Raw genomic sequence first — 23,810 nt, 5'->3', positions numbered from 1 at the left:
TGCAGGCCTGTTCTATTGAATGGGCACTGTTCTTCTGAACTATAATCTGTAATTCTCCTACTCTTTTTTCAAACTGTGGTCCAAGCACATTCCACAACCAGTAAGCATCCACTCTCACAGAACCAACTTTTCCACTTTGACATTTATACCTTCTATTTTCTGGAACAATCCTCCACATGTATTACATCTACAGATTAGTTCCTAATCGATCTGGATCTTGTTGCAGTGGAATACTCTGCTTACTGTGATTAACCACTCTGCCAACTTTTGTATCATCTTGAAAATGCACATTAAGAATGATATGCCTTCATTAGTATCATCCATAAATATAGAAAAACAACAATGGGTCCAGCACTGAGTCTCAGGAGACTCCACTAATAATGTTAGTCCAAGAAGAGCAGTACCCATTGATAACCACTCTGTCTTCTCCCACTCAACCATCCCTTTATCCATAGTAGTAACTTGCCCTCAATGACACATTGCTTCAGTTTGTACAGCAGTCTTTTACATGCAACAGTATGAAAATACTTTCTGAAATTCAAGTGTATTATTCAAGTAAAAATTATTTTTGCATTCAGCTCCTTTGCTACTGTGTTACAGCATCCAATTAGATTGCCCTTTAACAAATCCATGCTGTGACTGCAGTATAACTTCATTCCTGTCTAGATGGTCCTGCATTAATTCTTACCATTGACTCCATTATTTTTTTGGAACAGAAGTTAAGCTAACAGATAGCAAAAAAAAAAAAAAAAAAGAGAGAGAGAGTAAAGTTCATCCATGTCACTTTTGTATAATACCAACCACACTGATATAATCCATAAAACTCACTCATGTTGTCCCTTAATCCTCCTTTGTGAATTGGGATACATTCCACATCTCCTGGCCACAGGGCCCTCTCCTGAATCTAAAGATACTCTCATTATCATAGCTAAATATTTACTTAGCAGTAAAAAGTAAAGGTTTACTTTTTACCGCTTCCCTTAATATAATTGGATATATCCCATCCACTATAGGCGTCTTTTTTATGTGTTAAAAAGACATAGGCGTCTTTTTTATGTTTAGTATCAACAATTAATATAAAGTAAAAGCAAGATAAAACACAAGGTAAACAAAAAGAGGTAAAAGCAGAATAAAACACAACGTAAACAAAAAAGGTATAAGCAGGAATAAAAAAAAACAGCAGCTTTTAACAGTCCAGGATGTCTGGACTGTTAAACTATAAAAATTGCAGAATAAAAATTCGTAAACTATAAAAATTGCAGAATGTTGCAACAAATAAATAAGATAAATAAGGCAGTATATGATCAGGATGGGAGGATCATGTGTTTGGTAACTATTTGTGCAATGTCCTATGATGCTATCTGTTGTCCTGGGTTACAATTTGCTCAAAAATGGGGTTGATGCAAATTCTTAAGTTACAGTTAAAGCACGTGGGAATGGTAGTAATGTAGAGTGATCCCAACCGACAGTGATGCTACGACTGATATTATCTCACCTTGGCTTCTATTAAACAATTTTCTGTAATTATTTTGCAGTATTCATTGCTGGTAGATCATAAGTGGCATACATGTATATGTGGAATTACAGAAAATTTGTTAAATAGAAGCCAACAAAGTGCTGGCTTCTATTTAACTTTGTTGATGCCATGCTTATGACTCAGCATCCTGATATTTCCATATTCATTGCCCTTCTCAAATTTTAAAGTGAGGGCTCTGTCCTCAGAAGGTTTGTGAGGACAATGATGTTGGCCCTGATATGCACCTTATGTGACAAAATACTTACGTATAACGAAAAAAAGAATGAATCTAGGGAAAGTGATTTCGCATCTCTACTTCCTTATAAATGGTTCATGAGAATATATAATGTTTTACTGCATAAACCACTGTGTGTTTCAGAATAGTTAAGTACTTGGCATATACACAAGTTTAATACATCGTTACAGAAGGAATAGTCCGACCCTATTGAGGAGAGAATCATGGATGGATTTCAGTCATAGTTCCAAGGATTTGACCTTTCTTCAGAAGAGAGTATTAGCCAAGGGCCTTAAATCTGCAATCGTACCCAAGGCACTTCCAGCTAATGCCACAGCTATGGGACTTGAACTAGTCCTCCATCATTTACTATTGGATGTGGCAGACAGAATCAAACTGAGAATGACTGCCAGAAAATAATCAGAAAATAAACTTAAAACAAACAGGAATCTGTTAATCTTGCCCACCAATAAGGGTAGGAGGACTGTAGTTTTAGATCTCTCCTTCATATATGAGGAAGCATTGAACTTATTATACGATACATGTCTGCAAGCCAGCATTTCAGAATCCAGTGACAGCCTAGAAAGGAAGGTCATCACCTTTAAAAGCAGGGGTTGACCAGGACAAGATTAAAATTAAATAAACAAGAACATTTTAATATTGTTAGGTGTATGCCTCAGGCTGCCACTTCCCTGCCTCCCAAAGTTTATCTCAAAATCTGCAAAATGGGAGTGCTGAGACTTGTTCCGCTAACTGGCTCTACAACTTGCAGCTTTGCAAAATACCTTAGTACATTACTCAAGTCCTTGATTTCATCATCCAAATGTTTAGTGAAGTCCAGCAATGACTTTTAGATCTATTCTCATAGAAGCGGCCATTAAATATGCTAAAAATACTTTACAGAATGACTCTACCCTCGATAAAACTAAATTATCAGCTATTGATACATATACAGATCTTTGAATTTGTCTTGCTGGACTATTGCAGTATTCAAAGATCATGTCTGGCAAAATTAAGAGTACTGCCATGGTTGACTCCATGGCAGTACTCTTAATTTGGTTATATTTTCTTATATTTGCTGATGGATTAATCAGCCAATAAACATTTTCAATCAATGACCACTTTTCAAAATTCATAGTTGATCATTTTCTCAAAAACATGATCAAATTAGTTTTTCCTAAGAAAAACATCATTATAAATAAAATAAAATAATACCAATGTTCATACTACAAATTATTGTGAACATGTAGATAAAATAATAAGTACTTCTGCAACACAACTATTTGGAAACAAGTATATATTCATGCTGGAAATAAAACAGGCTTACAGAGAAAGTACCCATGAATATTAAATCAGTATACTATACAATGAAAAACTGCAAATATTAAACCTGCATGTACTGAGGGTTTATTATACATTCCACTTGGAAGCTACTAAGAAATAATGGTGTCTAATTATGTTTGTGTGTATGTACATGGTAATAATCTGTAAAGTTTTCACTTGCAACTGGAGGTTCCAATTCTAGATGATCTCTCCCTCCCATTTGGTAAGGTAATCTCCTCATTCTTGTCAGGACAATCCTGAGGATGTGAGAGTTTGGATATTTATTATTGTAACTTATTTTAACAAAAGTATATTAAAAATAATGATAAATAAAACTATACTAGAAACACTGTAGATTTATATTGTGGGGTGTTACATTTTTGAAAATTATTCCTACTAGTGAGATTAAAAGCTTGCAGGAAAATTAAGGTTAGGCTAGATTTCCAGATCACATGATTTTTTAATAAAATATATTTTGGTATTAATATATTTTATGCATTCTGACTGGCTACTGATTTTTCCAGGTGTATGCCAAGTAAAAATACGGAGGTCACCTCTGAAAATATTTTTAGATTTTTGTACAGGTACTCTTTTGATTTTTAATAATATTACTGGTGGCAATTAGTTATATGAAATTCTGGCCATTTTTAATGTATTTTTTTAACTCAGTATCATATTTCATATCTTATTATGATATAACTACAATTATTATTTTAGATTGCTCTTTCACATTAATGTAACTTATATGCACCTCCAATTATTTAGGAAGGCAATTTGTATTTTATAAATAAAATAAATTAAAATATATTTAGAACAGTATAAAATAAAACAATGTACTTTATAATACAAAGAGCAAAATATTCATAAAGTAAACACTACTTATGAATGCTTCTGCAGCAATATGCATGTGCATTATCTGTGCATTTTATATTTGACACTACTACAAACAACAAATGATTGAACCTGGCCTGTAATGGACAAAGTATAACAAAACTTTTTTATCAATAATCATATTCACTAATGCTAAACCCATGATTGGCAAGGTCTTACTGTTACTTTAATATTAGCATTCAAATATTCAGTATACTAACCTCTGCATCATCCAAAGAAGGTTGGTAAAAAAACCTATTTTTCTTGCTTCCTACACCAAACTCAAATGCTCTATCATCTTTACCAGGTGATGATGGCACGCTGTCAGTGTCCAGAGAGAAGCCTCTGTCACGCTTCCCTGACCCTGTATTTCCCATTGCTCAACAACTAGTTAGTGTTGCATAGATAAGGACCTTTGTCTAAAAAAATATGCATACCAATTAAATAAAATCATTATTTAAGTAAGAGATTTTTCTTTTATACAAGCAATTTCAATAATTTCTCAATTCAGAAATTAAGAACAATTTTTATTTACTATTTTAATCAATTTATGAATTGGCTTTGCATTAGCAACACTTACCTAATGCCTCATGGGGGCCACCTTCTGCCCATAATACAGCCCATATATATCTTTGCACAGGCTTCACAAGGTGTTGTATGGTGCCATGTGATAGTGCTACCCATTCATCACACATGTCCAATAATGTCCACACATCGTCATGTGGATGATTGCAGAATCAAATATTCTTTTCTAGGAGGTCCCAAACATGCTCAACTTTGTTGAGATCAGGTGAGTAAGGTGACTATGGGAGGACAGAGAATTCATTGTCATGTTCCAGAAACCAGTTAGCAACCTGTTGAGCCTCGTGGTATGGCTTGCTGTCAAAAGCTGGAGTTGTCTGGACGTACTGTCATCAACAACCTGGATGTCATGATGGGGATGAAGGTGTCTTGTCCACTCCATTAGTGTTTGAAAAACAAAGAACACCCAAAATTAGCAGTGTAGACAGCCTTCTCATGTTCAGAGACAATCTTCCAATCTCCTGGCAGCCTTGCACACCCCCCCACAACCCATCAGACATTAAATATGGTAAATGGAACTGCTTTGTGAAAACAATGGGATGGGCAAATTTACCTTTGAGATGATAGACTGGAACTTCATACTGGGAAGATGCACATCAGATGTGCAAGTGCAAAGAATTTTTGCTTGGAAATGCCCATATAGTATGGGCATACATGGAGGCAAACTGAACATCATTAGAAGGTGCACTAGTGTGGATAGTGAGGTCATGAGCCTTCAGCTCACACTTAACAAGGCCACGAGAAGGATATTTGTACCTAGTAAGCTCTGCCCTTACTTTGGAAATCTCCAAGTCCTTTTCGTTAATGGAAAGTGTCCATTCTCAGGTAATTAAGGTCCGAACAGTGTTGTGCAGGTGTCAGGAGCATATGCTGACCCATAGTTTGTAAACTGGCCATGAACACATAGGTTTCTTGTAGACAGTAGTTTCACACATCTCATCAAAATATCCAAAAATGGAAGTGCTGTGTGCACTTCCTATATAAACTGTATAAAGGTAAGGGAGGGAGTTGAAGAAGTCACATTTCAGACTCCAAGAGAACGACTGCAAAGACATCATTAATATACTGATGCCAGAAACTAATAGCAAACTGCAAATTTGAAAATATATGACCATCCCAAGTTCCTCCATGCCAATATTAGCCATGATGGAACTAAGGGGAAGGGGATACCCATGGCTGTCTTGAACCTATCTATAAAAGAGACATTGAATACTATCATGCTACCAATCAGACAAGTTCAAAGCAGTGCATATGTCATCAGCTGAGAGAAATGCCCTGTCCATCAGTGTGGGATCCCTGTCCAGAAGCTGTCTTGTACAGGTAACTGCTTGTTGTAGTGCAACACCTGTGAACAGGGAGACCAGATTAAAAGAAACCATGATCTCTCCCTCAGAAATTTTAAAATCATTGAGAGTTTGAAGAAAATGTATGCTGCTGTTAACAGTATAACAGGTTATCCCAACAAGGGATGATAAACTTAGAAAGTTCATATGTGGGTGTGTTGCAACAAGCAACAATAGGCTGCAATATTTGGTTTATGAATTTTTGGGAATCCATAAAAGTGGGATAATTAACATCTTGTTCCATAAAGTTTCTGGTGCACATTTTTAGAATTTTTTTTTTTTTTTGTTAAAAAGCAAGAATACACAAGTTTACCAATGGGCAGACACGCTCCTGGACACCTGCAAAGCACTGCTTGGGCCTTAATTACCCAAGCACAGATGCATTCCAGTTCCATTAACAATAGAAACTTGGAGATGTCTGATGTAATAGAAGAGTTTAATAGGTGAAGATATCCTTCCAAGGTTCTTGATAGGTGTGAGCCGAAGGCTTGTGACCTCACTACCCACTATAATCCACCTTTTTACGATGTTGAGTGTCTCCACCACATATGTCCCCAACATTATTCAGGTTTTTCCGAGCACTTTGCAAGAGCTCTATGCATTTATCACAGAGGTGTACAACTCTCCTGGCAGGAAGATCCACTCAATCACGACAAGAGTGAAACTGTCCATTCCATTGTTTTCATGAGGTAGTTCTATTTACTATATTAAATGTTCAGATTGTGGAATGCGCTACATTGGCAAAACTGCCAAGAGGTGTTGGAGGATCATGTCTCTGAACACATGATGGGGAAGTGAGGACAGCCCCATCTCATGAGGAGGCTTGTCCACACTGCTAAAACTGCTGTTGCCAAACACTAATGGAGTGAACAAGAGGGACTCATAGCAAACCCTATTATGGAGGTTACTATTCTCCAATGCAATGAGTGCTGGAATGTACCATGTGCACAAAATTTTACATCAGATTACTAGTTTTTGCAATCTAATATTGCAAAAAGTTTTTGCGTACTAATTATGTGTCATATGAATCTATTTATATCCAGTACGCATGCATTCTTTCCAGCTGAAGCACAGGCTCCTTGTCTTGAAAGCTATTGTACATTTTGCTTTTATCAGTTTTATTTTACTTATTTATTTCACATTAGCATTAGTACAGTCATATGATGCAAGAAAGCAAGTTTATACAGCATCAGCCAAAAAAAAAAAAAAAAAAACTGCTTCCCATTTCACTGATCCCTTCGTTCCAAATATTTGTCTAGTTAAGATATCAACTTCCACAACAACAGATGGAAGTTTGTTCCAGCAATCAACTACCCACTGGCTAAAGGCAAATTTCTGCACATCTATTCCACAACTGTCTTTCCTCAGTTTGAATCTATGCCTCCTTAGGTTCGTAATCTGAGCAAGAGGAAGAATCCCGTCAGCACTGAGTCTGCTCAATCCATTCAATGTCTTAAACACCATAATCAGATTGTCTCACAGGTGCATAGTCTCCACAAGCTGCAATTTGCAGAATTTAAGCCTTTCTTTGAAAGAGCACCCCCTTGGTTTTCCTCACGAGTCTTGTTACCCTTCTCTGTACTCATTCTAGCAACTCTACATCGTTCCTAAAATGATGCTTCCAGACCTTATATAAGGGTATAACCACCTCCTTATTCCTGCTCATAAAATTCCTGTATACCATTGACGAGACTCCATGACCAACTCTGGCAGCCTGTCTGCACTGCTCAGAAAACTTAATATATGACTGCAGAATTATCCCCAGGTCTCTTTCATTATCCACTACCCTGAGTGTAACAACACCCAGTTGGTACATTTCTCTGGGGGTTACTGCTACCCATATGCAGTATTTTGTATATGTCAATGTTAAACTTCAGTTGCCACTTCTCAGCCCATCTTCCCAACTTTCTAGATCCTGCTGCAGCAGTATACTGTAATTACTGTTATTAACAACACTGCCAACATTTGTATCATATGCAAACTTTGACATTAAGCTTGATATACCTTCCTCAATATCATCGATAATTATACAAAACAACAATGGGCCCAACACCGAACGCTGAGGGACACCACTAATAACATTACTCCATGTATAGCAGTATCCATTGATTACCACTCTCTGTCTTCTCCCACTTAACTATCATTTTATCCATTGTAGCACTTTTCCTTAATGTCATACCGATCCAATCTGTACAGTAGTTTTCCCATGTGGAACAGTATCCAAAGCTTTCCTAAAATTCAAGTACATGATATCAAAATTATTTTTTGCATCCAGTTCCTTTGTAACCACGTCATAGTATCCAATCAAATTTGTCAGACAAGACTTCCCCTTAACAAACCCATGCTCTATCTGAATTATTATTGCTGTCTTGTCTAGATGATCCTGCAATGCTTCTTTAACCAGTGACTCCATTATTTTCCATGGAACAGAAGTCAAACTAACAGGTCTGTAATTACTCGTGTCACTCTTTGTAAATTGGAGATACATTTGCACATCTCTAGTCTGCGGGGGCTTCCCAAGTCCAAGGATACTCTCATAATTATGGCTAAAGGTTTGCTTAGTTCCTTTGCCACCTCCTTTAATATAACTGGATAGATCTCATCTACCCCAGGTGCCTTTCTTATGTTTAATTTCAACAATTTCTCCTCCACTTTGCTCTCAGTTATTACAAAATCATTTAACTCCCTGTTAGAGTTTTATAAACATCTGGCCCTCTTCTCCTTGAATAACTCCTCATGTGTGATGTAAATGCAAAATACTAAGTTTGGCAGCTATATGAGAATGATCATCTACACCAGGTGTCATTTGGTGAAGACGTAGACTTCTGTAGCTGCTGCAAGCCGATAAGTTTTCATTGAAGTTATATTGTATTTTTGATTGGTTAGCATAATAATTTGTGTTTTACAAATAGATTAAATAGGCTTAGTAGTGTTCGTTAGTGTATTTTTTTTTTTAACTTTAGCTAGTGACTTTGTAAGTTACAACTTGCTACTCTTACCACTATCATATTTGTTTTTGGGCTGGAATATTGTTGCGTAATCAGCAGTATAGAAGAACAGTAGCATTTTAATTGTAATAAATAAGTATTTTGAAGATTTTAATCATTTTTGGGCATATATCTTTGGTATTTAGCTAAGGATATAACTAATTTAGCATTGTGCTCGTTACAGCATAGCATAACTTGATAATGAATATCTTGAATTTGATAGCTAAGGTATAATTGTAAAACTATATAACAGAATAAGTATTACTGCATTAGCTTATTATAGTATTGTATAGTATAGTAAATTAATCAATTAAATTTATTAACCTTATTAATTTTCATTGTTAATTAATTAAAGCGTATTTAAATGGAAATCATGCCCCAGACTAGAACAGCAAAGCAACATGCACGAAGTAGTGGCAATGCTGTGTCTCGGGGGAGAACCAAAGGGAGCGATTATCCAATGCATCACAGCCTAAGGAAATGTGCTCATTGCTTATTATTTGGTTTTTAGGAGTATTGGCAACTAAGGCCATATTGCTCCGGTGATATGCGGGGGTCATTCCCTGACCTTTCCGCATCCTCCGTATTTGGTGGGCATGGGCTCGAACCCCGGTCTAATCAAGAAGCGTGTGCCACGCACTGCTGCTCCTGCCCGCCTGGCTACGGAGTCACCCCAAGGAAATGTGCAACTTGTGAAATGTTTGCAGACCTATCTGGGATGGGACATGATATTGTGAATTCTTTGTGTGTGCTCTATGTAAGCAGTGTGAAGAAGTTAGGAGCAAACTCAGGGTTGTTATGGGCCTTTATGAGAGCTTGAAGGACAGGGTAGATGCCCTCAAAGGATTTAAATTGGAGGACCCATCAAGCTCTCAGCTACCCACATCAATGCCAGACATGCACTTGATCATCAGGCAACACAGTGGCAACCTTTAGGGCAGAATGCACTGGTCCCACAGGAGCTAGTTATTGTAGGTGCCACTATTGTCAGGGAGATGGGAAAAATATTGTGCAAAAAGGATAGGTGGAATATGACCAAGGTATGTCTGCCAGGGGCAAAAGTTGATGATGTTGTAGAGCAGATATCATCTTTTAAGGGCACAAAGGGTGTTATTGTTGTACACGGCACTAATGTCGTTAAGAGTAGGAGAATTGCAGATTTACTTAACAAGTGGGTGGTTGAGGGGGAGAAGACAGAGAGTGGTAATCAATGAACACTGCTCATCGTGGACTAATGTTATTAGTGGAGTCCCTCAGGGTTCAGTATTGGGTCCATTATTGTTTTCTGTATTTATAAATGATACTGATGATGGTATATCAAGCTTAATGTCCAAGTTTGCAGACGACACGAAGGTTGGCAGGGTTGTCAAGGACACTACTGACACTATGCTACTGCAACAGGATCTGGAAAGGTTGAGCAGATGGGCTGAGAGGTGGCAAATGAAGTTTAACATTGACAAATGTAAAGTACTACATATGGGAAACAGCAACCCCAGAGCAACGTATCAACTCTGTGGTACTACACTGACAGTGGTAGAGAATGAAAGGGACCTGGGGGTGGTTGTGCAGGCAGATATGAAGTTTTCTGAGCAGTACAGACGGGCTGCAAGAGTAGCTCATGGTGTATTGTCGATGATATATAGGAATTTTTCCAGCAGGGATAAGGAGGTGATTATTCCCTTGTATAAGGCAATGGTCAGGCCACACCTAGAGTACTGTATACAGGTCTGGAGGCCTCATTTCAAGAAGGATGTAGAGATGCTGGAACGAGTACAGAGAAGGGCAACAAGATTGGTGAATGCAATAAAGGGGTGCTCTTACGAAGAAAGGCTTAAGTTTTGCAAATTACAGTGTCTGGAGACTAGGCACCAGCGAGGTGATCTGATAGAGGTGTATAAAGCCTTGAATGGTTTGAGCATGCTCAATGCTGATGGGATTCTTCCTCTTGCTCAGAATAATCACCTGAGAGGGCATAAATTCAAATTGAGGAAAGACAGATGTAGGATAGACGTGAGGAAATTTGCCTTTAGCCAGCAGGTGGTTGGTTGGTGGAACAGACTTCCATCCCTTGTCGTGGAAGTTGATAGCCTAAATAAGTTTAAGGCTCAGCTGGACAGGTATTTCGAACGAACAGAGGGGTGAGGTGGAAGTGGTTATTTTTTATTTATTTATTTATTATTATTATTTTTTTTTTTTGGCTGATGCTGCATAAGCTTGCTTTCTTGCATCAAATGCCTCTACTAATGCTAAAGTACAGGTCAATGTTGAAAAAAGTCGTGAGTTAGGGTTAAATTTGAAAGTGTGTGCAATTCTGCCCAGACATGATAGGAGGGAATATATGATGAGTGCCTTCTCAATCAATTCAACCCTGGAGAGATTGTGCAAGGCTCATGGGGTAGAATTTTTCTCAGCGTGGTTTCTGCTTGTTAACAGGAGACTGTTTCTACAGGGATGGGATACACTTAAATAGAAAGGGTGCAAGAATATCTGCTGATGCTATCGAGGCAGTGTTAGGTAGGTCAGAAAACTGATAGCTTGGGGGGGGGGATCAGAGACTCATAGGTTAACAATAGCCATAGGCAGAGGTGAAAGCGATTCTTGCACTGCTTCTATTGGAATAAGCAGCAGCCTAGAAAGCGAGGTACTGGGGATTTAAAGGGCTGCTGGGAGTCATCATGGAACATGTAAATACATAGGTTGTATTAGGGTAACTAAGGGTAAGAATAGGCATATGTATACTTGCATGTACACCAATGCTAGGAGTATAGTAAATAAATTTGATTGGTCACGGAAATGACGTCATCCACGGCTTCCACTAGAGGCGCATCCTACACTCGCACTACTAGTAGTGTGATTAGAGCGCATGATGCATTTTTTTTGACCGGTATGATATGTCAAGTCAGGGGCGGATTTAGGGGGTTGGACAGATGCGACTTATTACCCCCTTAACCATGCGTATAAGTAAATGTGTAAAACATTCCTAGGTCTATCTAAAAAAAAAAAAAAAAAAAACACTTAAAACCTGGTCGTCATGCTTCGCCTTACGATGATAACTGGATACAACAGGTCTGGAGTTCTAACTTTTTAGAATTTTTGAATACTATGACATCGCAATCATGCTTCCTGAAGTTACTATTGCAGTAAGTATGATTGCAACAATACAAATATTTGTCAAAATTTCTTTTTTCGTCTTGCACTTTCATTATATTCCATTATTAGGTGCTACTAACAGCTGCATATGTCGCTTCAACTACAAGATCGGTACATCAATCGGTGCTATTTTACAGAGCTTTAGATACGTTGCACTTGCAAGTATACATCTCTTACTTTAGTTATCATAAATCCATTGTATCTTGTCTTCCAGAAATTATGAAAATCTGTGAATGATCAATATAATAAAATATTTACAATAAGAAAGCTCTTTTATTTTGTAATCGATATATACAAATCAAAATACCTAAGAGAAACGCAAAGGATGTTTCGTTTAAACCGGTGTTTCCCAATGTGGGTCCCATGCCTCACATGGGGGAAATTTGATTGTTCAGGGGGGCAATTCAAAAATTGCTCATCTAGAGTTTAAAACAACTACCTACTATGATTTAACTTGTACAAAAGAAGAATTGTTGGTATCTCAATTTGAAATAAGCATTCCTTAAATGTTGTACTTTCTACAGAGCCGCACTTGAAAGTTTGGAGTAATATCAACTACAGTTTGCTCGGAGAGTATTGCTTACTATGCCTAGTGAAGGAATAGTACTGTATTGGACAATTGCTTGTGGCATTCGCAATGCGCAAGCAAAGTGGTTGTCTACTGTAGCCTACCGCAAACTCTGCACGTTATATGAAATAGGTAATTCCTTTCATACAAACGCTCGTTTGGACGTTGTGACTGTAGATTTGAATAGGTTTGGCGATCTCAGATTAAAATAAAAAATTACTTTGTCTGCGCACAGAATTATTATTAATGAAGAACCGTGATACACAATGGTATGTATTTGTCGTATATGTATATTTCTGTGGTCTCAGTAAATAAGCAAATAAGTCCAAAAACTCGAATTTGCAGGAGAGGAAAAATAAACTTCACACTCTCATATAAACATGCATATATTCGAATATACAAATATTTATTACTCACGCTAAAACTACAATAACGAAGATATCTGCATGTCACATAATAGTAAATAATAAATACTTTATTATAGTGCACTTATCTCATTTTTGACAAATTAGACTTATCTGCTTGTTCACAGAGACCACAGATTTAATAGCCCGAATTCAGTAATTTGTGCGATTTATTCATTCAAAAAGCATACTAATAATTAATTTTGATATATTAAAATAAAATTAAATCAACTTTAATGCATAGTTTATTTTTCGTTTTTGATTTATCTTATATTTATTTCTTTCAGTTGCACAGTAAAATGAGTAGTGCAAGTAAAAAAAAAAGTTCATCAGTATTCAGAGGAATACTTAAAATTTGGTTTCATACTCGCTATCCACGATCAAAGGTCACCTTTTTGTCTTTTATGCCAACAATGATTGACCAACGAATCAATGAAGCGAGGTCGTCTTGAGGTGCATTTGAAGGTGAAACATAATGCTCATGTAAATTCAGATTTAAATTACTTTCAAACTTTAAAGAAGAATTTTGAAAAAAGAGCAACATTAAAGTCTCTGTTTATTGCTCATACTGCAACTGTCAATCGTGCTCTTGAGGCTAGTTATGAAATTTCTTTACTCATTGCTAAATCTGGGAAAAATCATACTATAGGAGAGAATTTAATCAAACCATCAATATCAGCATTTCTTAAAACAGTTCTGAAAAAAAAGATGACAAAGACGTGAAAGCTATGCCACTCAAAAACAATACTGTTAGCAGAAGAATAGATGAAATGAGTGAAGATATTGAAATACAACTTGTTGGAAAGCTGAAAACAAGAAAATTCTCAGTGCAAATGGATGAATCAACTTTGAGAGACAGTGAAGCCGTACTGATAACTTATGTACGATATACAGTAAACCCCCGCTATTCGCGGTATCTGTATTCGCGGTCGCTGATTTAATATAAAATGAAACCTAAAAAAATGTGAATTTTAAAGTGCCGTGAACATTTTCCGCCATAAAAAAACATGGGCGTGGCTAAAATTATCTTTCCCGGTCAAAACAGCCCTCAGTGGGTGGGGGGAGTGGGGTGACAAAATCGCGAGGGTGGATGTTTCACGCTAATCTTTGTTTAAATAAAATAAATTTTCTGTTTATACTCCAGGACGACTAAATGATCAGAGGAGTTCACAAGATAGACAGAATACAAGAAACAGCACCATATTCCGCAGTCATGGGCTTGAACCCCGGTCACTCAAGGCACGTGTACTTATGCACCCGCATGCCTGATTTATACTACATACTACGGCAGCTTAGTATGTGTTATGTGCTTGTCATGGAAGGTTTCGTCGTTTGCTTTTAATTTATATGCTTATAAACTGAATAAATTTATCAATTTATAAATTGATATGCTTACAAAAGTGATAAATCTACCGTTTTGCAGTGTAAAACAGACATTTTCGAGTGGGTTAATGGAAGAAAGTGACTTTATTGTGGACAAGTTCTTTCTAACCCGTACAAAAATATGGCTACGAATAACAAGGGAAATGTGCAAAGATCAAAGGTGATGACATTAGCAAATAAAATTGAGTTATTAGATAAAATTTGTAATGGTGAAAGTGTCTCCCCAGTGGCAAAACGTTATAAAATCAATGAGTCAACGGTACGATCAATCAAGAAATCAGAAGAAAAAATCCGCCGTAGTGTCCATGAAAACGCGCTAATTGCTTCAAAAATTTGCTCTATAACTCGTGAAGTTAAATTAGAAAAAATGGAAAAGCTTTAAATCTGTGGATAGAACACCGAACTTAAAATAAAATTCCGTTAAGTTCACTCATCATTCGTGAAAAGGCAAAACTCCTTTATCAACACTTTAGCGAAACTGGTGATAGCACTGGCAGGATAAGTTTTTTTGCTAGCAAAGGCACTGGTTTGAAAGATTTGTTTGAAATTTCTAATAAATATTACATTTAATATTAAATTGTTTCTTATTTTCATTTTGATGCCATATGCTTGCATTTCACTATGTGCTGTCTACGCATAGTCATATTATGAAGGTACATATAATACATACATAGACAAAATTTTAGACTAGTTTTTCTTATATATTTCATACTTTGTAACGGAACCCCTTTATTACTATGGGAGCCATAACTCAGTATTCGCGGCATTTCTCAGGAACGTAACCTGTATTGTGCTGTATTGATAAAGGTAATTTTGCTGAAGAAATGTTATTCTGTAAATCATTAGAGAGCACCACTACCTCCAAAGATATATATAATAAGCTAAAAAATTACTTAGATGGCAATAAGATACCAATGAAAAATATAACATCTTGTGCTGCAGATGGTGCTCCTAATATGATGGGCAAGAAAAATGGCTGCTTAAAATTGATGAAAGATGAGAATCCAGAAATGCTTCTTGTGCATTGTGTTATTCATAGGGAAAACTTGTAGCTAAAAATATTTCGCCTGTTCTTAATGAAGTACTAAAATCAGTTATAAAGTGTGTCAATGCTATTAAAGCTAATGCCAAATGTGAGCGTCTCTTCAAGCTTTTTTGTGAAGGACAAAATGCAGACCATGTGAGACTTTTACTTCACACTGAAGTAACGTGGCTCTCGAAAGGAAACTGCTTGAAAAGATTTATGGAACTACTTGATACTATTAGTGACTTTTTAAGTGACAAACCTGAAATTAAACATCTGTTAACGGTCGATGGTAAAGCATTTGTGAGTTATTTAGCTGATATCTTTGAAAAACTAAATATATTAAATAAACAACTTCAAGGAACGAATAAAACTCTCGTCGATGCAAAAGCGAAGATATTTGGTTTCATTAAATTTATTGAATTATGTCAAAAATATATTTGTAACAAAAATTTTGAACAGTTTCGTTGGATGCAAAAATGTGAAGTGACTGATACCGCTGTACTTGTTATTTTCAATCATCTGAAAATTTTGTCCGCTGATTTAAAAGAAAGGTTTTCTGATTTAAAGCAAATTGATTTTCCAACCTGGATGATGCAACCAATGTTAGTGGATTTGTCTGATGTATCAATGCAGTACCAAGAAGAACTCTCAGAAATGCAAAATGACGAGTCAGTTGAAACTTTATTCAATATAAAAGGTGTGATGGCATGGCTTTGTGATGAAACAGAAATTAAATATCCAAATTCAACTAACTTTGCAAGAAAGCTATTGTTACCGTTTCCATCTTCATATTTAGCTGAATGTGGATTTAATGCCATAAATGATTTGTTACTAAAAAAGAAATCGACTGGACATCACAAAATGGGGAGACTTGAGACTGAAGCTGACTAAATTGGAGCCAAATATAAAATCTCTCTGCATCAAGCACAAAGGTCTCACTAAATTTAGTGCACTCATCTAGAAGTGACTTCACATGGAATGTTGAAATTACTAAAAATTAAAATATTATAGAAAAATCTTTCATATAAATTATTTTGTACTTGAATTTTAGTTGTCTATTATATGTTTTGAAAATTTACTTACTGTTTTTCCTTAATAATTTCCTAATGATTTCTTCCTAAAACCTAAGTCTCGTGTCCTGAACAAGTTGTAATTAGGCTTCATTTAGGGAATAATTCAATTTTTGAATATAAAAAATATGTATATGTTACATGGTGGACATCAAAATTTTAGAAAGACTTAGGTGGGGCATGGTAAAAAAAAAGGTTGGGAAACGCCGGTTTAAACCATCTACTGCGCGTACTCGACACATGCGCAATTTTTTTATTCGTCTTTTTTTTAACAACTAGGGAAATATAATGGATACCAGTAGCGTAGCTACCCTTTTTCGGGCCTGGAGGCAAAGAGCATGTTCGGGCCCCTACTTACTTAACGAAAATTGCAAAAACAGGAGACAGCCAAAGACGCCGGGCTCCTAAAGGGCCCCGGAGGCAATTGCCTTGCCTGCCTACATGGTAGCTATGCCACTGATGGATACATTTTTTTCATGATAAAATTTTAATACTCAGAATAAAAAATAACATGAAATATTTCCCATATCACAAATAACATAAAAACTATCACAAAACATTCCACAATATAAAAACAAATATTACATAAAAAATCACAGATTACACGAAAAAATTATTTCACAAATATTCAAGAAAAATTTATTCTAAAAATTGGCAATTTACTTCTTTATTAATATTTGTTGTCGATCTGCTTTGCTCAATAGCTGAGCAATGATTACAGAGGAATGATTTGACGTAACAATCCAGATCAAATTGAAGCAATGGTTTTCTATTTAGATGTATGGTCATCATAATCTGCAACTTGTTTAATTGTCACAATATTATTCATTACGCTGAAAGCTCGCTTAGCTTCAGCACTGCTAATCGCAATGGTTTCGAAGATATTTTCTGGCTTTCTCAATTGAAAAGGTAATTTCACTCGATTTAAAGATAAACTGTCTTCGACGAAATCTCTAAAATCATTAATTTTTATTTCATATTTTATCAGAAAACAAATTTCTTATTCGGTTTTCACCCTCTTACCACCGAGACGAAAGTTCTTTCACATTCCACGATTTTGGGTAGCATATACAGTAAACCCCCACTATTCGCGGTTTTGCGTATTCGCGATTGCTGATTTAATATAAAATGAAACCTAAAAAATGTGAATTTGAAAGCGCTGTGAACATTTTTCGCCATAAAAAAACATGGGCGTGGCTAAAATTATCTTTCCCCATCAAAACAGTGCTCAGTGGGTGGGGGGAAAGCGGTGATAAAATCGCGAGCGTGCAAATTTCTCGCTAATCCTTGTTCATCAGTATGTGTTATGTGCTTGCCATGGAAGGTTTCGTCATTTGCTTTTAATTTATATGCTTACAAAAGTGATAAATCTACCGTTTTGCAGCGTAAAACAGACTTTTTCGAGTGTGTTAACGGAAGAAAGTGACTTTATTGTGAACAATTTCTTTCTAACCCGTACAAAAATATGGCTACGAATAACAAGGGAAATATGAAAATATCAAAGAAGGTGATGACATTAGCGAATAAAATTGAGTTATTAGTCAAAATTTCTAATGGTGAAAGTGTCTCCTCAGTGGCAAAACATTATAAAATCAATGAGTCAACGGTACGATCAATCAAAAAATCGGAAAAAAAAAATCCGCCGTAGTGTCCGTGAAAACGAGCTAATTGCTTCAAAAATGTGCTCTGTAACTCGTGATGTTAAATTAGAAAAAATGGAAAAAGCTTTAAATCTGTGGATAGAAGACCGAACTCAAAATAAAATTCCATTAAGCTCACTCATCATTCGTGAAAAGGCAAAACTCCTTTATCAACACTTTAGCGAAACTGGTGCACTGGCGGGATAAGTTTTTTTGCTAGCAAAGGCGCTGGTTTGAAATTTCTAATAAATATTACATTTAATATTAAATTGTTTCTTATTTTCATTTCGATGCCATATGCTTGCATTTCACTATGTACTGTCTATGTACATAGTCATATTATGAAGGTACATATAATACATACGTAGACAAAATTTTAGACTAGTTTTTCTTATATATTTCATTTTTTTTTTTTTTTTTTTTTTTTCGGGAAGTTGTTGGTGCATCGGCTTCTGTGGCCATAATACACCTCCAAATTTTTTGCAGTACTTGGATCCAAGCCCAAGGCGGGATTCGAACCCGCGACCTTTGGGTTGCCAGGTAGGCACTTTACCCACCCGGCTAGCCTGGTCGGCATATATTTCATACTTTGTAACGGAACCCCTTTATTACTATGGGAGCCATAACTCAGTATTTGCGTTTTCGGTATTCGCGACATATCTGTATTTACTGTATTTAAAATTTCTTTCAATGGTATCGTTATTTTCTTTATTTAATTTAAAATTGCCCTGTTGCATTAATAACTTATCCTTTAAAGATAACACAATGCATTTAATAACTTGTCACGAGGTAATTTTTTTTACTTTCGATTTTGATTCCTTCAAATTCTTTCCACTTCAACATGCTCTCAATTTTAGCTTCAGAATTTTTCAAATTAGCAATAGCACTGATAGTTCGAATAATTAATTTATATGCTTTTACCATTGTGATTCTGTAAAGCTTCTGAAAGATAAGAGAGCTCCTGCAGGATGTCGATCATTACTGCTAAATTGTTAAGAAAGAAATTCCAAATTTAAAAGTCGATTTAATAATCTGGAATATTTAACTTCTGATTCAAAATGTTTGCACAAAGCGCGATGATTCCTCCAACCCACAATTGCCGTCGGAAAGCTAAAAGCTGCTCATCGTGGCCCGAACATGCGAGCGATCTTTATAGTTTCCACATCAAGTTCTTTAGCAATCATTCTTAATTTGTGCTAGTTTTTTGGAGATTGGTGATATAGTTTTTTTTTTTTTTTTTTTTTAATTATTGCCTGTATGCCATTATATTTTAGAACATTTTTTACACAGTGAAAGGCTCAACAAAGTTTCAAAATCTGCCAACATTTCATCTTCGTAAAGTTTATATATCTTAGTTGCCTCAATTTGCCCTCTACGTTGCTACTATCACTAGTTCTTTGAATACAGTGCAAAATGTCGGAATCACACGCATATTCAGTTACTGTGACCATGTAAAGTTTATTTATATATAAACTTTATATAAATTTTATTTATATAAAGTTTATAAATCGTAAAGTTTATATATCTTAGTTGCCTCAATTTGCCCTCTACGTTGCTACTATCACTAGTTCTTTGAATACAGTGCAAAATGTTGGAATCACACGCATATTCAGTTACTGTGACCATGTAAACATAGACAGGAGAAATTTACTGGAAGGCGTGGATCACTCACTTCTCCGAAAAGCATATGCCCGTTTGTCAGAGTAAAGGGGAACCACAACATACACTGACCAGAGGCTATAATCCGTGTAGAGAATCGTCTTAATCCTCTGATATCTTAATCCTCACATACTGCGACTTCTCAGTATGTGACTGCATAGGTTTTATGGACACCACTAACATTGTGAAACGGTAATCCCTTTCACCCTTAATTCGCACTTTCTAATTATCTAAATTGCCTAAAGGCCAGAGGTGAGAACAATGCAAACAAAGTTCTCTCCTAATCCGTTCATTACATGAAAATTTTCTTCATTCAATGGAAACTATTTTAAATGTAATTGCCAAGGGGGAATAAAAAAATTTGCTATAGAGAAGTTCGTTAAACAGAGGTCAGACTAATTAAATCAAAAATGAAGCAATTTTAAAATACATAACTGATCGATTGTGCTATGAAAATGCCGGGAATGGGGCCCCGCTTGCCCCACCGTAGTTTCGGCTCTGGATACTCAATAATTGCATTCAGGATTTCATTTGTTAAATAAATGATCGTCTCAACAATGGGCTTGCAAATTTAAAAAAAAAAATAACAATGGGCTCTCGCAAGCCCAGTACAGCTCCCCACTGGTTATGCTGTTAGTTAAGAAACACATAAAATCTAAGGGAGTGAATCCAACTGATATTGGTGGACAATGCAATGTTGAGTCAGTGTGGCATAACATAAGCACTTGGAAAGGGAAAATTATAGTAGGTGTGCGCTACAGATCTAATGAATCTGATGGGTATAATGAGCAATTGTGCAGAGAAATAGTGGGCCAGTAAACCAGAATGACTTATAATGGGGGATTTTAACTTTATAAATATTAGCAGGAACTTTTGGGTTGGACACACACACACTAGCAATACTTTTGTGGATTTATTGGATTACTATTTTCTACAGCAACATGTTCGAAAGGCAACCAGAAAGAGTAATACACTTGATCTGATTATCAGCAGTGATTTTTCATGCATTAAGAATCTGCAGATAAAGGAACCACTAGGTGACAGTGATCACAGTGTACTAATGTGGGATTTACCAAAATATGTAACTACCATTTGGGGTAAGGGGAAGGTTTTTGCTTTCGTAAAGGTGACTACAGTGGTCTCAGAGAGTTTTTAAATTCTATGCAGTGGAATCAGCTGATGATGTTACCAACGGTGAATTCTAAATGGGAAGCCTCCAGGCAAAGTGGAGGAGAAATTGTTGAAGTTAAAAATAAGAAAGGCACCTGGAGTGGATGGGGTATATCCAGTTATAATTAAAGAAGGCAGCAAAGGAAGTACAGTGAGTCTTCGTATAACACATGTTTACACTACACGAATTCGATCATACATGATTTAGAACTAGGGGAACAATGTCACATATTACACGAACGTAATTCGCTTATGCACGATTAGCCTTTGTGTTTACAAGAAATGGTAGTAGAACAAATTGGAATCAACACAACACAGTAGGAACGAAGAGAAGATTCTGAAAATTTATTTGTTTTTATGATTTCATAGAAGGGAAACACATTTCACATAATAACGTAAAAATCCACAGAATTCCACCTATCAGTATTATCGCAAATGTACAGTAATTAGATCGACTTTTACTACTCGTTTATAACAGACTCCACTAGCAGGAACCCCCAACAAACAGGAAACTGCAAATTGTTTTTATTTTATGGTAGTGACCTCCAGAAATGTGCTAAGCATGTAATATGTGAGAATAGTGTTTCCGCCTTTACTGCATTGTTTATTCAGTTGCTACTTGTTCGCTGTGCGTTTATGTATATCAAGCTTGCCTTCTTATTTTTTTTCTTTTTATACTTGTGCTCTATTCCCAAAAAATGAGTAAAATACTGGAAAAAAAGTGTGAAAAGGAAGTGTTCTGGTGAAAATACTTCAGAGAGAAAAAGAAAAGTAATATCGACAGAAGAAAAATATGAAATTGTGAAATGCTTTGAGCGGAATGAAAGAACATGCGATATTGTACGTGCTACAGGCCTAAATGAGGAAACGCCGAGAACAATTAGAAAGAATGCAGAAAAATTAAAGCAACTTTCATAGCAGGAACAACACAAAGTGTAACAAAATCAATTAGATAAAGACACAAAGAATTGGAAGAGATGGAATGTCTTTTATCTGTTTGGATAGATCAAACAAAGAAGACATCAGGAACAAGTTTGCTTACAATAAAAGCAAAGGTACTGGTAATATTTGAAGACCTCAGAAATAAAGCTGAAACCCTCAAAGAAGGAATCCCTTTACTGCTAGTAGTGGCTGGCTCAATAATTTCAGGAAATGTCAGGCTTTCCATAATGTAAATTATCAGGTGAAGCTGCCAGTGCAGCTAAAGCAGCAGCAAAGGCATTTCCGCCAATACTGAAAAAACTAATTGAGGAAGAGGGCTATACACTGGACCAAATTTAACTTTGATGAAACTGGACTGTATTGGAAAAAAATGCCATCATGAACATATGGTTATCTAATGAACTAATGACACTCGTAACAGAGAAGAAAAATGCATGGGATGCATATAAATTATCAAGCGACTCAGAAGCCTATGGCAGATATAAGCTAGTCTGTAATCAGTCACAAAGGAGGTTAGGCAGGCAAAGGCAGATTACGAGAAATTCTTGGCAAAAGATGCTAAGAAAAACAGCAAGGATTTCTTTACTTATATAAACTCTAAAAGGAAGGAGATGAATCTGATTGGTACACTTGACATCGATGGTTCGACTGTTGATGATCCTGCTCAGATAGCAAACAAACTGAATGAGTATTTTGCATCTACATTCACACATGAGGAATTATTAAGGTTTGAAAATGGCAGAAGGTTATCAAATTGTAGCAGGACACTTAATGATTTTGTAATAACTGAAAGCAAAGTGGAGGAGAAATTGTTGAAGTTAAACATAAGAAAAGCATCTGGGGTGGATGGGATCTATCCAGTTATATTAAGGGAGGCGGCAAAGCAACTAAGCAAACCCTTAGCCATAATTATGAGAGCATCCTTGGACTCGGGGGAGGTTCCCACGGACTGGAGATGTGCAAATGTATCCCCAATTCACACAGGGGGATCGAAGAGTGACACTAGTAATTACAGACCAGTTAGTTTAACTTCTGTTCCGGGTAAAATAATGGAGTCACTGGTTAAAGATGCATTGCATCTTTAACCAGTGACTCCATTATTTTACCCAGATCTAGCAGGATCATCTAGACAAGACTGCAGCAATAATTCAGACACAGCATGAGTTTGTTAAGGGAAAGTCTTGTCTGACAAATTTGATAGGACATTATGATGTGGTTACAAAGGAACTGGATGCAAAAAATAATTTTGATATCATATATTTGGATTTCAGGAAAGCTTTTGACACTGTTGCACATGGAAGACTATTGTACAAATTGGAGCAGAATGGTATTAAGGGTAAGTTGCTATAATGGATAAAAGGATGGTTAAGTGGGAGAAGACAGAGGGTGGTAATCAATGGGTGCTGCTCTTTGTGGACTAATGTTATTAGTGGAGTCCCACAGGGTTCGGTGTTGGGTCCACTGTTGTTTTGTATATTCATCAATGATATTGATGAAGGTATATCAGGCTTAATGTCGAAGTTTGCAGATGATACAAAGGTTGGCAGGGTTGTTAATGACAGTAATGGCAGTGTGCTACTGCAACAGGATCTAGACAATTTGGGCAGATGGGGCTAAGAAGTGGCAACTGAAGTTTAACCTTGACAAATGTAAAGTACTGCATATGGGTAGAAGTAACCCCAGAGAAAGATACCAACTGTGTGGTACTAAACTTAAGGTGGTAGAAAATGAAAAAGACCTGGGAGTAATTGTGCAGTCAGATATGAAGTTTTCTGAGCAATGCAGACAGGCTGCCAGGGCAGGTCATGGGGTTTTTTCAATGATATATAGGAATTTTGCTAGCAGGGAGGAGGTGATTGTCCCTCTGTATAAGGCAATGGTCAGGCCACGCCTTGAGTACTGCGTATACAGGTCTGGAGGCCTCCTTTTAGGAAGGATGTA

General features: G+C 36.4%; 1 protein-coding gene across 1 annotated transcript in view; it reads right to left on the bottom strand.

The window, feature by feature from the left end:
* The window catches only part of alc (5'-AMP-activated protein kinase subunit beta-1), a 101,533-nt gene that overhangs the window by 43,102 nt on the left and 34,621 nt on the right, over nucleotides 1-23,810 (bottom strand). Inside the window, exon 2 of the mRNA XM_090386906.1 lies at nucleotides 4,166-4,363. Within this exon, the coding sequence (XP_090243032.1) occupies nucleotides 4,166-4,321 (156 nt within the window). The 5' untranslated portion in view covers nucleotides 4,322-4,363. The remainder of the gene's footprint in view (nucleotides 1-4,165; nucleotides 4,364-23,810) is intronic.

This window comes from Mastigoproctus giganteus, chromosome 12 (assembly GCF_048544385.1).
Source record: "Mastigoproctus giganteus isolate SK-2022 chromosome 12, ASM4854438v1, whole genome shotgun sequence".
Taxonomy (NCBI): Eukaryota; Metazoa; Arthropoda; class Arachnida; order Uropygi; family Thelyphonidae; genus Mastigoproctus; species Mastigoproctus giganteus.
Note: the sequence above shows the minus strand (reverse complement) of the source record. Positions and strands in the feature narration are given on the sequence as shown.